We start from the raw sequence: 16,393 nt of genomic DNA on the forward strand, positions 1-16,393 counted from the left end.
GCAAATGAGAGATAACATTTTGGAAGACGGAAAGAGGGTAGATGATAGTAACTGATTTAGTAGAGAGGAGAAACAGAAACACCAAGGCTTTCTGGGAGGTAACAACAAGAACCAAACCAACACCCATGCAGGACCCCAGAAAGACTGTGGAGGTACCTGACTGGGGTGGCACTAAAAACCAAAGGATTGACTGAAGGTTTGTATAGAGGAGTACCAAGATTGCCTGCTGTTCCTGCGCAGGCACAAGTGCACACTTCCCCCACCCTAAGGGAAGACTAGATGGAGGTTTACTCTCTGGAGAGACTGAATCAGAGAGCTTTTGGACTCTGGAATTCCTTGATGTGGCTGAGGTCAGAGGGTGAAGCACTTTACTAAAAACAGAGAAATTACACGAGAAATGAAGAAAGTCTTTGATGGGCTCATTAGTAGACTAGATATAGCTGACGTGGCTGTATCCTGTGAAGTTACCCCTCTAAAGTAAAGAAAAAAAGACTTTCCCAAACAAAAATTGAGGTAATTTGTTTCCAGTAACCCTGCAAGAAATGCAAGAAATGTCCTGCAAGAAATGTTAAAAATTCTTCAAAGAGAAGAAAAATTATATAGATCAGAAATGGGTCTATATGAAGAAATAAAGAGCATTAGAGAGAGAATAATAAAAGGAAAAATAAAAACTTTTATTTTTCTTATTCTAGTTGATCTAACAGATAAAAGTTTTTTCAAAATAATAGCAACAACGTATTTGATTATGTATGCTTATGTAATGTATGTATATGTCTATGATAATATACATATTTGCATTTGCTTATATATTAGTGAACTAAATGACAGCAATGGTACAGGGATAAGAGGGAAGAATTAGAACTATTTTGTTGTTATAATGCACTTGTGCTACCCATAAAGTGGTACAGTGTTGTTTTTAAGTGGATTTTTATTAGTTGTAAATGTATATTGCCAACTCTGACAACCACTAAAAAATGCTTAAGACGAAGTATAATTGATATCTAAGAAAAGAGAGAAAATAAAATCATATAAAATGTTCAGTTAAAAATCACAAAAGGAAGGAAAAAAGTGTGGAAGATGAAAATATGAATAAAGAACAAGGGAAACAAAGAGTAAGCAGTAACAAATATGGTAGATATTAATCCAACTATGTCAATAATCACTTTGAATGTCAATGGTCTAAACACACTAACTAAAAGACAGATTGTCAGAGTGGATGAAAAGTAAGACTTAACTATATGTTGTCTATCAGAAACCCACTTTAAATATAAAGATACATGTAATTGAAAGTAAAGATATGAAAATACATACATATTAATACTAATCAAAAGAAAATGGGGGATCAGCCGTATTAAATTTTGGTAAAACAGACTTCAGACCAAAGAAAGTTATCAGGGATAAAGTCCTCACATTACAAAGTGATAAAGGGGTCAACAGTCCAAGAAGACATAACAATCCTCAATGTGTATATGCCTAACAACAGAACAAAATACCTGAGACACAAGCTGATAGAACAGCAAGGAGAAATAGATAAATCCTCTACTGTAGGTGGAGACACCAACACCCCTCTATCAGAAATGGACAGATGCAGAAGGCAGAAAACAGCAAGGACACTGTTGTACTCAACATCACCATTGATCAAATGAATACAATTGACATCTACAGACTGTTTCATCTGACGACTGCAGAATACACATTCATCTCAAGCTCACATGAAACATTCATCAATATAGGCTGCATTCTGGGTCATAAAGCATACCTTAACAAATTTAAAAGAATAGAAATTATTCAATGTCTGTTCTCAGCCCACAGTGGAATTAAACTAGAAATCAATAACAAAAAGATAGCTGGAAAATCCCAAAATATGTCGAGACTAAACAGTGCACATCCTGATAACACACAGGATAGAAGAAGAAATCTCAAAATATTTTGAACTAAATGAAACTTAAAATACTACTTATCAATAGCTGTGGGATCCAGCAAAAGCAGTACTTAGAAGTAAATTTACAGCATTGGATGCATTTATTAGATGACAGATCTAAAACCAATGATCTAAACTTCACCTTATAAAACTAGAAAGAGAAAAGTAAACCAAATCCAAAGTAAGTAGAAAAAAATGAATATTAGAGCGGAAATCAATAAAATTGCAAACAGAAAATCAATAGAAACAACCATCCAAACCAAAACTGGTTCTTTGAAAAGATCAATAAAATCGATAAGCCTGCAGCCAGGCTAACTAACAGGGGGGAAAAAAAAAGGAGTAAGAAGAAAAAAAAAAGGAGAAAGAAGAAATTAATAATATCAAAAATGAAAGAGGAAACATCACTATAGATCCCATAGACTTTAAATCAGTCACAATCCTAACCTTTCATTTCTAAAGTCATCAGTTAGTCTGTAAAGTTACAATGTTTGCCATTCCTGCTAGAAAGGTGGGACATCTTGCACAGAATGATAAAGTTATCATAAATCCACAATGACAATCATAAGCAAATAATAACTTCCTTCACTGTTTTCACTTTAGAAATATGGGTTAAGAAGTAAGGCAGAAGCAAATGGTTATTTGGAAATACTGTCAGAAGCACAGTTCTCATACCAATAAAATCTAGATACATCTTTCATGGTGACTATTGGATCACATTCTGGTAAGAGGAAAAGTATTTTAGAGGAGGTGAGTTTCTGGCTTCACGTTGGGGTTAGATGTAGTTGTTAGACTATAAAGAAGACTGTTTTCCTTGGGACACATGTTGATCTGAGGTGATTTAAATGGCCCTTGCCTGAAGGCAGCAAGTTAAGGCACCACAATTTTTTCTTTACAGCCTTTGATTCTTGAAAACAAGGGTTAGACCAGAGAGTTTATACTTGGGCTAAGGTGATATCCTCTTGGGTCTACCCTAGTATTTCAGTGCTTAGAAGAATATAATTAAAGTAGTTTCTATGTGGGATTTGAAGTTCAGATTTCACTTTTACACTTGAGTTAATCCACTTGGTCTTGGAAAATAGCATTTCCAACCTCTCACCATGTCTTGCCAATGTTACCTCCTAAATTTCTCTCAAATCCATCCTCTTCCCCTCAACTTCACTGCCACCACCCTGGCCCAAGCTACTGTCTTCTCTTGCCTGGGTTCTCCAACAAGCTAACCGGTGTTATTCATTCCATTCCTGTCCTCCTACACTTAGTTTTCCACACTGCAGCCAGATTGTGATCTTTAGGAAAAATTAGGTCACTAGGGTGATCAACCCCTTGGCTTGCCCGGAACTTTCCCAGTTTTAGCACTGAAAGTCTCCCATCCCTCAGTCCCAGGCAAACTGGGATGGTTGGCCACCCTAGAATTCTGCTGAAAACCTGCCAGCGGCTTCCAATCAGCCTTGGAATAGAGCCTTTTATGATGGTCTATGAGGCCCTATAGAACCTGTCTCTTGCCTTCATCTCCAACTTATCTCATACTAGGATCCCCAGTGGGCTGACCACTCCAGGTACGCTGGCTTTATCTTATTTATGAGAACTTATCATGCTCCTTTCCACCTCAGGGCCTTTGCCTTTCATTTCTCTGCAGGGGATGTACTTTCTGCCTCCTTTCACTTAGTCAACTCAGGTCCAACCTTTGTATCTCAGCTTAATCCTACCTCACTATGTTAAGTGCCTCTAATGTAAGCTCTGAGAACATTCTGTTTCTTCCCTTCATAGCATTTACCATGGTCATGCCATTTCTCATTAGTAGTTTATAATATCTGACTCCCATACCAGGCTGTAAACTCTGTGAGTGTAAGAACCATGTGTGTTTTTGTTTATCACCGTGGCTTTAACTCCTAGAATGTGCCTGGGATGGAAAACGGGCTCAGTAAATATTTGCTTCAGTTCCACTGCTAATGCCGTGGGCTAGAGTTGAGATTTTTGCAGCATTTGCCTTCTTCTAGCCTATTCACCTTCCAAACCGTGAAGTCCAGTACTGCCAAACAAATACCCTCTGAATTCCCACAGCCATCAGTGTCCCATTGGTCTGTTGATGTGCCCCTTTATATAATTAGAAAGAACACATTTATTAAGAGTGTGCTGTACACCTGTACTGTGCTAGATACTTTATATAGTTAATCCAGTTTGCTCCTCACAACCACTCTTGAGGAATGTTCTCCCTGTTTTACATGTGAGAAGACAAAGGCTTAGAGAGATTAGGTAACTAATCTCTCTGGGTCTAGGGCTGGTGACCTGCAACCAGGATGGTGCTTGATGCGTAAATGCCTGCAACTGTGGCTTTCAACTACGTGTTTTATTAATTAGAATTAGGTTTGGCTATGTATGACAGAAAAGTCAAAGTACAGTATTAGTGACTTAAGGAAGATATAAACTTACACTTTTCTCATGTTGAAGAGACCAGAGGAAAGCAGTCTGGGGTTAGGATGGCCTGATCATCAGGGACCTAGACTCCTCCTGTGTGGCAGTTTGCTCACCCCAGCTTGTGACTTCCACCTGCTGGTCCAAAATAGCTACTTGAGCTCCAATTTATCTCATCCCTATTTAGTTAATAAGAATGTGGAAGATGTGAAGAAAAAAAAAAAGGTTGTGCCCACATCCTGTAAAGGTACTTTAGAGAAGTCACAGCTGACACTTCTGTTTATATTTCACTGGACAAAATACAGTCATATGATCACCCTACCCCGCAAAGGAGGCTAGGAAATGTAGTCTGTAATTTTGGTTGGCTATGGGCCCAACTTAAGAAAAAAAAAATCCTCTTAACTATACTGCAATTTTAAAAAAGATCCTCCTATAAAGAAGAAAGAAAGAATGGATTGGGGAAATAATCAGCATTGTCCAAACACACACTATAGCACATTCTACTTCTGACTCTCAAACTATCTCCAATAAGCTTCTTGTTTTTCATCCTTCACTCTCCTTAAACCTTTGCTACAACAAGGCCATTCACTTCTCCGTCTCCCAGACAGATCAAGCTCATTTTAAGTTTTACTCTCCTTGCTGTCTCTCCTTGGGAAGGCCTCACCTTCCACGCTTTACCCACCTGCTCACCTCCTCCCTCCATGGAGGTTCCATGAATTTCTCCAGTCAATATACTTCCCCCTTATTTGAGCTCCAACTGCAAACATCAAATGCCCACATAGCATAGAGGCATTTCAACATCTTCTGTAAGTCTTTTCTATATTATCTTTCTTTCTCCCAAATAAAATGGCAGAAGCAAAATTCTGGCACATAGGAAACATTTAATAAATAAATATTTGCTGATTAATATGTAAAATAGTCTTGTTTATATACACTAACACTAATCTAGACCTCTGGTTTATTCAGGATTTTGTCAATGCAAGTTAGTTTCCACAATGGGCCACAATGGGACTTCCATTATCCCTCTTCCATGAAAATATATCCATCTAATGAATATTTGTTGAGTACACTTTAGAAGTCCCCATGGAAGAAGGCTTGCTCTGGGTTATCCATTGATAGCTCTCACTTGGTTTCAAGTTTTTCGTTTTTTTACTGAAGTAGAGTTGATTTACAATATTGTGTTAGTTTCTAGTGCAGAGCATAGTGATTCAGTTACACATATGGATATGGTTTCAAGTTTTGAGTTAACGTGATGTTGTTTGTTGTATTGTAGTGCACTGTTTATCAAACCTTATGTACACACAAACCACCTGGGGAATCTTATTAAAATGCAGATCCTGATTCAGAAGATCTGGAGTGGAGCCTGAGATTATGCATTTCTAATCCATCCCAGGTGACACCGAAGTTGGCCTACCGCACAGTAAACAGCAAGGCTCTGGAGATCTTCAGAGCACCTGACTCAGATTACTTGAAGATGCTTTTTAATGCTGGTGATACCGAGGCCCCACATCAGACCCAATGAGTCAGAATCTCCGGGCTGGGGCCCAGGAATCCACATTTTAACAAGCTCTCCAGGAAATGATCATCTACACCAAAGTCTCAAGTTAAAAAGAACTGCAGATGATTCTTATGACTAGGCACATTTAAAAACACTGAAATAGAGTAGGTACCTTCTTGGAAGAATGTCATTCAATTCAACATGACATGGAATTACTGAAACTTTACCAGAACCTCATATAAGAACTTAAACTATATAACTAATATAACTTGCATGGCTCCAGACTTTAAAAATCCCATACTTTAAGAGACACCATTTTAGCCTCACTCTTTTGCCCATAGCTTTGTTTAATTCCTGGTACTTAAAACAGGAGCTTGTCCCTAGAAGACTACACAATAGGAAACCGAGGGATGAGGGATTCTTTGTTGACAGTTTCCAATTTACAATCAGGTTATATTTCGAGAGAATGGAAGTTTGCATTTCCCCATGGAAATCATATTCTGGGTGAGAGGAGGCAGGGAGCAGGGCCTGTCAGCCTTTGGGGTGATAGGGGGTGGGAGCCTCCCTCCAGGGCCTGCTGGTGGCAATGCTGAGAGGGAGGAGCTGGGATGCCCCCAGCCCTACTCTGGGGTTCCTCCAGGTTGTGTGGTTGCCAGCAGCTGATCCCAAAGATCTCCACTTCATTTTATGCTTTGAAGACAAAGTTTAAGAGAAACAAAGGATTTGAAAGGATGTTTTGTAAACTGTTTCTTGAAGACCTTTCAAGAGAAAAACCACTTGTAAAGAAATTCTTTCCTTCCTCTTCTTCTTACTTCTTTCAACCAATAAGTACCTGCCTACCTTAGGTGGTTATTGTCAATATCCAGCAAGGGGTGTGTGTGTGTGTGTGTGTGTGTGTGTGTGTGTGTGTGTGTGTGTGTGTAAGAGTTTTGTTGATTGCAAGGCACTGGGGAAATGCAAGGTGGCATGATTTTCATTACAACAGAGTCAGCCAACAGGCTCAGGCCCTGAGATAACAAATCAACCTTACATACATAGTTTAAAAAGGAGCAGGATGAAAATTTCTGCTCAAACCCCTTATGATTTAAGTTGGTGAGAACCTTGGAAAGAGCCAAGCTGCACTGCAGAAAGCTTGGATAAGAGAGGGAAATCTAACCCAGGTGAGGACAAGTAATATGCTTTAGAGGAAACACTATATACGTAATCAGCCCTGAATGGCTTGCTAACCTCTGATATATCAGATGGCCAGAAAGCAGGGGTAGCAGAGGAAAGGTGGACTGGTGGGGGTGGGAAAGCTAGGCCTCTGTAACCTAGCTAAGGGATTGCGTGGGGGCCCAGGAGGCCATAAAGGGTCACCAATCATTTGCTAGACTGAGTAGTTTCCTGGCTGTGGGACTTTGAGTGCCAAAATGATGGAAGTCCTAGGTAAGCCAGTAGTTGGTCACCCTAAGACCACATCAGCTCTGTTTCTGGTACATTCTATGATGAACAAGCCACGGAACTTTTCCACACCTCATTTCCTTTGCTCATAAGTGGAATTATCCTGTGTTCCTTTTCTACAGGGGAATTCCTCTTTCTTATCAAACATCACAAATTTCACCACCCCAACACCAGAACAAAGGTACTCTAGTGGTTTTGTTTGCAGTCTGAGTACCATGAAACTGCATACTTGGAACTTGTCAAATCTGTACGGTTTATATGCTGAGATCTCCTCGTACTGCAGGCTCATAATCGTGCAGCTAATCATGGCTACTCACTGCAATAAATGTGCAGAAGGAACGTGTGAAAGGGAAGAATGAGGTCAGAACCATGTGGTGTTCCCTATCAATGCAGTAGTTCTTCGGAGAAAGGACTCTGGAGTCCTGGCCGAGAAGACAGGCTTCCTAGGGTTTTTAAAAGATGGTCAGAGAAAAAGTGGGATGGAGTTCCAGGTAGGGGAAGAGCCAAAGCTAAGCTATGGAAAGTGCTCGTTTAAAACCTGATGCATGCGATGGTTAGGTAAGTAGATACTCTGTGCTGGCTGGTTACATGATTGAATAAACATAATAAAATTCTCCTTTCAAGTAAAAAATAAAGTAGAGGAGGCTGGCTGGGAAGTAAATGAGAATTGATGTAGAATTTGACAGTGTTTCCCAGTCTTTAACTTCATGGCACCCACTGAAAATGGTGATAATAATTTGGGGTAGATGGAGGCCACCATTCTGCTGCCCTAGAGTGCCAGGTTCTGCCACTGGAACCTTACTGAGATGCAGCAGCGCGCCCGGCCCATCAGTTACTGGACTCTGGGCTAACGAGGGAGGAATCGGGTATTGAGGTCCAGAAGAAACCAGATAGAGACATTCACACAATTTGCTAGGACATGGAAACACAATGTCAAATCTTGAGCAGGAAAATGAAATGTTAAAAATGGTACTTTAAGAAAAACACTACAGCCACATTTTCTACGACGGATAGGGAGTAGGTGATAGCTTGAGAATGGAGGAAGGAAGATATTTTGATAGTAAAAGGAGTAAAATTATTTGGTACAGGTAGTGATTCAGGTGAGGTACTTCTAGCCATGGAAACAATTATTTTTAAAAGACTGAAATAAACTTTAAGATGAAGTGTTAGCACCATTCTTTCTTCTAACTGTGGTTTGATGATGTCACTGTTCAAGGCATCCTACTGTCAACTTAAAAAAATGAAAAGAAAATACTCAGTCTGGATAAATTAAATAAACATTGAATTCAACAATGTTTCCTACCACATATAAGGCACTAAGCTAGACACTGGGGGAAAAAATAATGGGAAAGACAGGTGATACGGAACCTCTAATCTCAGCAGAGAACCTGAAATATAAAACACCCAAGCTTGTTGCAAAGTAGGAAGCACTGGGACATAAGCAGGTGCACAAAAGAATGAATTCTGGGGCTGGGGGTAGGGGCATGGATCCTTTGATATCTCAACTGGATCCTGAGGGATGAATAGCATCAAAAAGACACAGAAAAGGAAAGCATAAACAAACAAAAAAAATGAGCTTGTAATTGGTGAAGTTGCAACAGTGCATCTTTTCAAGATGGTGAGTACTTTCGGGTAGCCACCATGAGGGACAGGGAAAAGGTGAGAAGGGAGTGATAGGAGGTGAGACTAGAGAAGAGTGGCAACCCCTTGTGCCCTCTCTCTCTCTAGGGAATAGCTTTTCTACCTGTCTCTCCACACACTGTAGTGTGTGGTCAGAATGCACTCTGGAGCCTCAACACTGCAAATCGAGTCACAGGCCTGCCACTTGCTAGCTGAGATCACTTAATCTCCCGACCTATAAAATGTGTATGACAATATGGTCCTTATAATGTCTTTGTGAAGAATCAATGAGTTGATGCATAGAAAGAAAGCACTGAGCACTAATTATTAGAGATATGCAAATCAAAACTACAATGAGGTATCACCTCACACCAGCCAGATTGGCCATCATCAAAAAGTCTTCAAATAATAAATGTTGGAGAGGGTGTGGAGAAAAGGGAACCCTTCTACACTGTTGATGGGAATATAAATTGGTGCAGCCACTATGCAGAACAGTATGGAGGTCCCTTTAAAAACTAATAATAGAGCTACCATATGATCCAGCAATTCCACTCCTGGGCATATACTCAGAAAAGACAAAAACTCTAATTCAAAAAGAAATGTGCACCCCAGTGTTCATAGCAGCAGTATTTACAATTGCCAAGAAAATATGGAAGCAACCTAAGTGGTCACCAACAGATGACTGGATAAAGAAGACGTGGCATATATATACAATGGAATACTACTCAGCCATAAAAAAGAATAAAATAATGCTTTTGCAGTAACATGGATGGACCTATAGATCGTCATTCTAAGTGAAGTAAGCCAGAAAGAGAAAGAAAAATACCATATGATATCACTTATATGTGGAATCTTAAAAAATGAAACAAATGAACTTATTTATAAAACAGAAATAGATTCACAGAAAACAAACTAATGGTTACCAAAGGGGAAAAGGAGAGGGAGGGATAAATTAGGAGTTTGGGATTAACATATACACACTATTATATATAAAATAGATTTTTTTGAAAAATGAATGAATTGATGTATGGGAAGAAAGCACTGAGAACAGGGGCTGCAATGTTGAAAGTGACCTATAAATGTCAGCTATTATTTTTATTTTAATGTAATCCCCAGTACCATGTCATTATTTTAGTTCTTATGTTGGGAAAAGACTATTTAAATTTGAATTTGTCTTATTCATCGGGGTACAACACAACTCTGTAGGTTCTGTCAGTGAAGGAACTTGCTGAAATAGCCTTTCCAAAATATCTCATACGAATACTTCTCCACTAAAGCACCTGAGAATCTACTGATAGAATTAAGGTTTAAGGAAGTCCTTTATAAAATGTTAACACTTTAGGAAGAGGGAACATGGGCTTTAGCCACTAGCACCTCAGCATGGATTAGTTTATCACACTAGGCAGGGAAGACAGGACTGAACTGAGGAAATGTAATGTTGGACAGGTGAGACCGAAGGTTCTAGCTTAGAGTGTTGTCTGTTGGGGGTGGGGGAGTCTTAGATGGGGTCTTCAGTGCCCCTTGGAAACTAGGGAACATTTTAGTATCAAGAGGGAAAAAAGGAAATTACTGGAAGAGGAGAAGGACATAGAGAAGAGAGAATTGTTTACTTCACAATATTGCTTAGGACCAACCATGTTAATAAAAAGAGTTGCTGCAAAGGCTTAAATAAAGCTGCAGTCAAGTCTTGATGATTTAACCCACCCTGTCTAAAAAATTTTTAAGGTTATAAGCCCTAATATATTTTATGTAAAATGATTATGGATACTAATATAGAAGAAAATATATGTGTTATATATATTTCATATATACTGATATGTAATATATTTAGAGAGACATGTATTTCCTGTTTGAAGTTCAAGCTGACAACAGTCAGAATGCATGACTCTCTTGGAGTGCTCATTTCTAGGACGCAAATGTTTGTAGTGACGTGGGGGGCCTGTGCCAAGTCATTGCACATTTACAAAACTGCTAGTAGGGTTCCCCTAGAGAGGAAATACTTCATTGGAGCTTTAGTGCAGAAACTGGCACAGGTAGGTGAAACGTTTTCATAATTGCCACTAGGCAAAATAGAGGGCCCTGGAGGATTCTTCTGCCCAAGGGAGCCCCTCCCTGGTTATAAACTAATCTGCTGCGTGTACGTGGACCAGATGGTGGAATTAAACCTTCTCGGGTATTGTGGTTAGATTGTTTTAAAATGTCTGGAGACTCCTGGAAATGTGAGAAGTCATGTCTCTTTTTCAAAGGACCATCCTCTTGTGGTTTAAATGTGGGCTCTTGAAACTGAAAATATCACTCATGTGGCTAAAGGGTGGGGTCTCTTTGTTTTCTTCCTTCCCCTGTTGGGGTGTACTATAGGAAGGCTGTAAAATTCTTGACTTAATGTTTGTATTTTGATAAAGGTGGCTCTAAGGTAGCAGGACAGGGGGCTCGAAGTTAGTCATTGAAGAAGGGCCTTGCTTTCTACAGATCTTCTACTCTGAAGAACTGGCCATCCCAACCTCCTTGTCACAGCCATTCAGCACATTTATACATCTACCTGCCTGTCGTATTGTGCAAATAAGCTACAGAAAACTCTCAGGAGGCTACCTTAGTAAGTGAAAGGTGGCAGGGCAAAAAAAAAGTATAGGCAAGAGAGAGGTATTATATGTAAGGTAAAAGAATACAAAATACATATCTAAGTGAACTCTGAAGTACACGAAATAAATATGCCATCTGAAATGGTTCCCTGAAGAAGCCAGCTATTGGAGGCACTGAAGTGTCTGGAAACTGAACGTGCTGCTGTGGTCAAGAAAGTAAAACAGATAAGCTCCTCATTCACCCTTGGCCAAAAAACAGGGCATACCTGCCCCTGGAACACAGTGTCCTGTTCTGTGTGCTCAGATTCGAGATAAGTCTAATGAAACGGAGCCAGTGAAGAGGAGACCAGCTGAAATAATCAAGATTAGGGCCCCCATATCCCTCCCATAGAGAGCTACTGAGATGGCAGGATTGCACAGTTTAAACAACAGAAGGATGGTGTTATGGCTGACTTGTGTCCCCCTAGAATTCATATATTGAAGCATAACCCTCAGTACCTCAGAATGTGACTGTATTGGAGATAGGACCTTTAGAGAAGTAATTAAGTTAACTGGGGTCATTAGAGTGGGTGCTAATCCAATGTGACTGGTATAAGGACTGGTGTCCTTATAGGAAGAGACTGGGGCACAAAGAGACAGACACCAGAACATGCATGAAAAGAAAGATGTCTATGTGAAGACACAGGGAGAAGATGGCCATCCGCAATTCAAGGTGAGAGGCCTTCGAAGAAATGAACCCTGCCCATACCCTGATCTTGAACTTCCAGCCTCCAGAACTGTGAGAAAATAAATATTTGTTGTTTAAGCCACCCAGCCTGCAATATTTTGCTATGGCAGCCCTAGCAAACTAATACAGATGTGAACAGATGTGATTAAATGATTTAAAGTCATGAAGGGTCAAGAAAAGGATATGAATATTTCAGAATACTTCTAGGTCAGTTTCATAAAGCAAGGTTTGTATACTCTACCTACATCAGAAACACTCATATTTTTTTGAAAAGCAGGTTCCCAAGCCCCTTTGGACCTAGAGTATTAAAATCTTCTGGAATGAGGTCCAAGAATCTCTCTTTTTGATAGACACCCCAGGTAATGTTTCTGCACACTAAAGTTTGACACCTGCTATGTAAGGTCCTGCCCAACCTCTGGCCCTTTTCTGGGCGTGACTGATTGGTACTAATTACATCTCAGCAAGTACTGGTGTATCTGGCGCTCTGGCAGATGCTCTGTGATCTAGGAAGCAGGTACAGATTGCATTATAGGTTCTCTCTCTCCAAGCGTCAGCCAGTGTTTGCCAGCATGTGGGGAATGCCGAATGGGATGGACTTATTGGAATCCTTAGAGCAGTTTACTCTTCATTCTTGGGAGAAATATGTGCCTCACTTGTCTTACTCACTTAAGAATATAAGGACATATTTTAAGCAATCTACAGTACATATATTATTTCTCTCATGAGATTTATTTAAAGATGCTATTACCTTGGCACCTAAATTCTCAGAGGAAATACAAGGAACTGAAGGGTCATACTTCACTTTTCTCTTGCCATACAACAGTTGAACTTACACAGAAAGATCTGACAGGGCTTTTGCCTTTTTATACCCTGCGCAGTTAAAACATAATATTAGTGAAATAGATAAACAACATATATAAATAAAACAAATTAATGATAAATGGAAAGGAATTTAATAAATTATTTCAAACAGGGTCTATGCTTTCCTATTTCCTCATCACCCAAGGGAATAGGAATAGAAAATATTCTTTCATACATCACAAGGTGAATTTTCTTTCCTTCACGTAGAAACCAAAGAGGAGCTGAAGTTAAGGACTGAGGGAGGTGAGTGGAGAGAGAGAGGGAAAGAGAGGGAGTTGGCTGAGAGTCCAAAGCAAACAGTGATAAACGTTTTATAGGCAGAATAGGTGGCTTTCTGATTTAAATATGGCATTTCACTTGGAGCATGTAAAAACGCCCTCCCCCATTTTACAAATGTGATTAAGGGCTATAACAAGATTTTATGTTTGTTTTTTTAAAGTGAAATTTAGGTAGGCCATATGAGAATGTTCAGGCACACAGGTCATAGGACTATTTCTCTATTTTCCTTCTGGTGGTCCAACCTGTGAAACAGGATGCAACTACAGTATCCCAGAAGTGACCAGTACAGGGGTACCTATGACCACAATTTTTTGAACACTTAATGACAGTCACTACCTACCTGCTTTTCCCTCCTTGACTAACTAAATTTCAGTATTTCGGTGTAAACCACTCATTCTCACTGAATTCCTTTTTTTGCGGGGGGAGGGGTCGGGGGGAAGATGGATGGAGAATTGGAATTGTCATTAATGTTCTAGGTCCTTTCCAGGAGCAAGAATTTTGGCACTTGACATGAATTGATTTTAAACTCTAGACCTGAATACTCTGGAGAGGTTCAGAGGAAAAGCCATGTGAGCAACTGGGTTTCATTAGGAAAGAAAAGAGGACATTCAGTCTTCAAGGAGTCAGCTTCCCAGTTTGGGCAGTGATCGGTTGGTCAGAAGAGAGAGCCCTAACAATGAAAAACGGCTGTTTTGGTTGAAAGGGGGCTCTCAGTTTGGACCAAACAACTCCTCGTGTGATGTAAGGATTGGTGCTCATTCCTTGATCTTTCTGAGCGGTCCCGGGCTCAGCTAGGTCCCGGCCTAGGGGCCAGGCAGCCCCAAGGGCCTTGACCCGCGTTCAAGCGGGATCCCGGGCACCGGCGGCGGCGGCGGCGGGGCGAGCGAGCAGGCGGCGGCCGCGCCTTCATTAGAGGGCGCTCTGGGGGCGCCTTTGCCGCAGTCCCGACTCCCGCCGCTTCCTCCCCGCCGCCCCTCCCCGCCAGCCCCGGCGAACGCGGCCAGGCCCTGGGGACGGAGTCTCGGCGCCGCGGGGGACAGGGCGCGGGCAGCGCCGCAGCCGGAGCGGGGCCGGGCCCCGCCGCCGCCTCCTTCCGCCGGGCCCGCCGCCGGCCATGCGTTCTTCCGGCTCCTCTGGCTCCTGCAGCCCCGGCAGGGGCCCGGTCAGCCCGAGGTAACCCCCGGCTCGGCGGGCACAGGCCCCGAGGCTGCTGCGGGCCGGGCCCGGGGAGGTGCTGGGGGGCGGGGTAGGGGTGTCGTCGTCGCGCGGCCCGGGGAGGAGGCGGCGGCGGCGGCATGAGGGACGAGGGCGCGGTAGGCCCCAGGAGGAGGCGGGGGCGCGGAGCATCCGCCCGCTTCCCCGGGACCCGCCCCGGTGACAGGTCCGGCCTTTGAGTACCCCCCGTCCCTCTGTCCGCAGGCAGCCGCGAGGGGAGTAGGGCGCCCGCGCGCCCGCTCGAGCCGCGCCTCGTCCGCCGCCGCCGCGTCCATGACCGCGACCCCTCGGCCGGGGACACCCGCCGCCGCCGCGCAACACCGCGCCTCGGGCCGCCGACCCCCGGCCCCGCCGGCCCCCGCGCTCCACCGCCCGCCGTCCGCGCCCGCTGAGGTGAGCCCAGCGCGCGCGGGCCAAGACCGCCGCCCCGACCCTTCTACCTCCGCGGAAACCGCTGCGGACTCCACCCGCCCCGCGAGTGCTGCCGTCGCCTCTTCTTCCCGGCTTCTTTCATCAACCCTGGCTTCTCTGCCCTCGGGCCGGGGACCGTGCTCCTCATCCCCGGCCCCTTTGCCTCCACCTCCTTCTGCTATTGCTCCCCTCCCCCTCCTGTCCTTCCTTCTTTTCGCCTTATTATCGCCCACTTTCTTCCTCTCACCCTTTTGCCCTCTTTCCTGGCCCCTTTCTCTTTTTTAAAAAAAAAAAAAAAAAAAAAAAAAAGAACAGAAGACCCGATTGCCGCAAACGAAAAAATTTTAGCATAACTCTTCTTGATAATGCAAAAAGAAGAGACCTTTTAAAGGAACGAATCAGTGCAGGAGGATGGTGGTGAGGGTACCGAGGTCGCAGTTATCTGGGAAATCTGATCGAGAGGTCCTTGTTTCCGTCTTTTCACTCCTGTGGTCGGTTTGGAGATACCTGACGGTGTGTGAAGCAAGTGGGTCTATTTTTCTTCCTTAAAGTCCAACAGAAGACTGCAGTCAGACGCGGTGCGGGGCCGGCCACCAATTAGTGGGAATAGTGTTACCATTTGCCAAATACATTGTGACATAGCCTGTGCCTCCGTGAACAGCTCCCTTGACCTTGTGCGGCTCCTCCTCCCTCGCTCCCTGTCCCCCTCTGGAATTTCCCAGACAGATCGCTGAGGTACTACGCGGGGAAAGCGTAGACCCTGGATTTTTCTTATTTTTGTGCCGGAGGTGATTTCTCTGTTGGTGACTATTTAGATGCGTTTAATCCGTTTTCATTTGTAAGTGAATTTTCTTTTCGCCTCAGAAAGACAGGATGAACTCCAACCTGAGAATGGCTGTGACTTTGGAAGAAGCTCCGTGGTTGGGCTGGATCTTGGTGAAAGCCCTGATGAGGTTTGCCTTCATGGTCGCCAACAACCTGGTTGCTATTCCATCTTACATCTGCTATGTAATTGTGCTTCAGCCCCTTCGAATGCTGAACAGTAAGCGGTTCTGGTATATTGAAGGAATCATGTACAAATGGCTTTTAGGAATGGTGGCTTCCTGGGGATGGTATGCTGGATATACAGGTAAGAGACAGAGCACTTTTTAAATGCATATTAAAATTTTGTAATGTTATGCTTAAGTCAGGAGCCATGATTTTTTAAAATGTATATGTCTATGATATATTTATATTACACTTTGATTGGAAGAAGCTTTGATGCTTTAACCATTGAAAAAATAACTAGAAAGCAATTCCATTGATTTTTTTCCAGAATCCTAATTTAGGAAGGATGATATTTTCAGATATATAATTTCCTAATTATATATTGATAAGTTCCTTAAATAATATTTTTAATGATTGACATCTACTAAAACCAGTACATGAAAGCT

The 16,393-nt window shown here is 42.4% G+C and overlaps 1 protein-coding gene and 1 long non-coding RNA gene across 6 annotated transcripts in view; one reads left to right on the plus strand and one right to left on the minus strand.

The window, feature by feature from the left end:
• The window catches only part of LOC141574770 (uncharacterized), a 46,052-nt gene extending 30,667 nt beyond the window's left edge, over nt 1–15,385 (minus strand). The window contains exon 1 of the long non-coding RNA XR_012501864.1: nt 14,990–15,385. This is a non-coding gene — a long non-coding RNA (uncharacterized LOC141574770). The remainder of the gene's footprint in view (nt 1–14,989) is intronic.
• The window catches only part of LPGAT1 (lysophosphatidylglycerol acyltransferase 1), an 87,456-nt gene that overhangs the window by 17,266 nt on the left and 53,797 nt on the right, over nt 1–16,393 (plus strand). For 2 of the 5 annotated variants that reach the window (XM_074351849.1, XM_045512478.2), the window contains 2 exons: nt 14,754–14,942; nt 15,825–16,089. In XM_074351849.1, coding sequence (XP_074207950.1) covers nt 14,823–14,942; nt 15,825–16,089 — 385 coding nt within the window. In that variant the 5' untranslated portion in view covers nt 14,754–14,822. Of the gene's footprint in view, nt 1–14,301; nt 14,508–14,753; nt 14,943–15,824; nt 16,090–16,393 lie in introns of those variants that run through there. The other 3 variants (XM_074351850.1, XM_074351851.1, XM_010949475.3) reach the window with 3 other exon arrangements.

The sequence above is a fragment of the Camelus bactrianus genome, chromosome 23 (genome assembly GCF_048773025.1).
Source record: "Camelus bactrianus isolate YW-2024 breed Bactrian camel chromosome 23, ASM4877302v1, whole genome shotgun sequence".
In the NCBI taxonomy this organism is placed as follows: Eukaryota; Metazoa; Chordata; class Mammalia; order Artiodactyla; family Camelidae; genus Camelus; species Camelus bactrianus.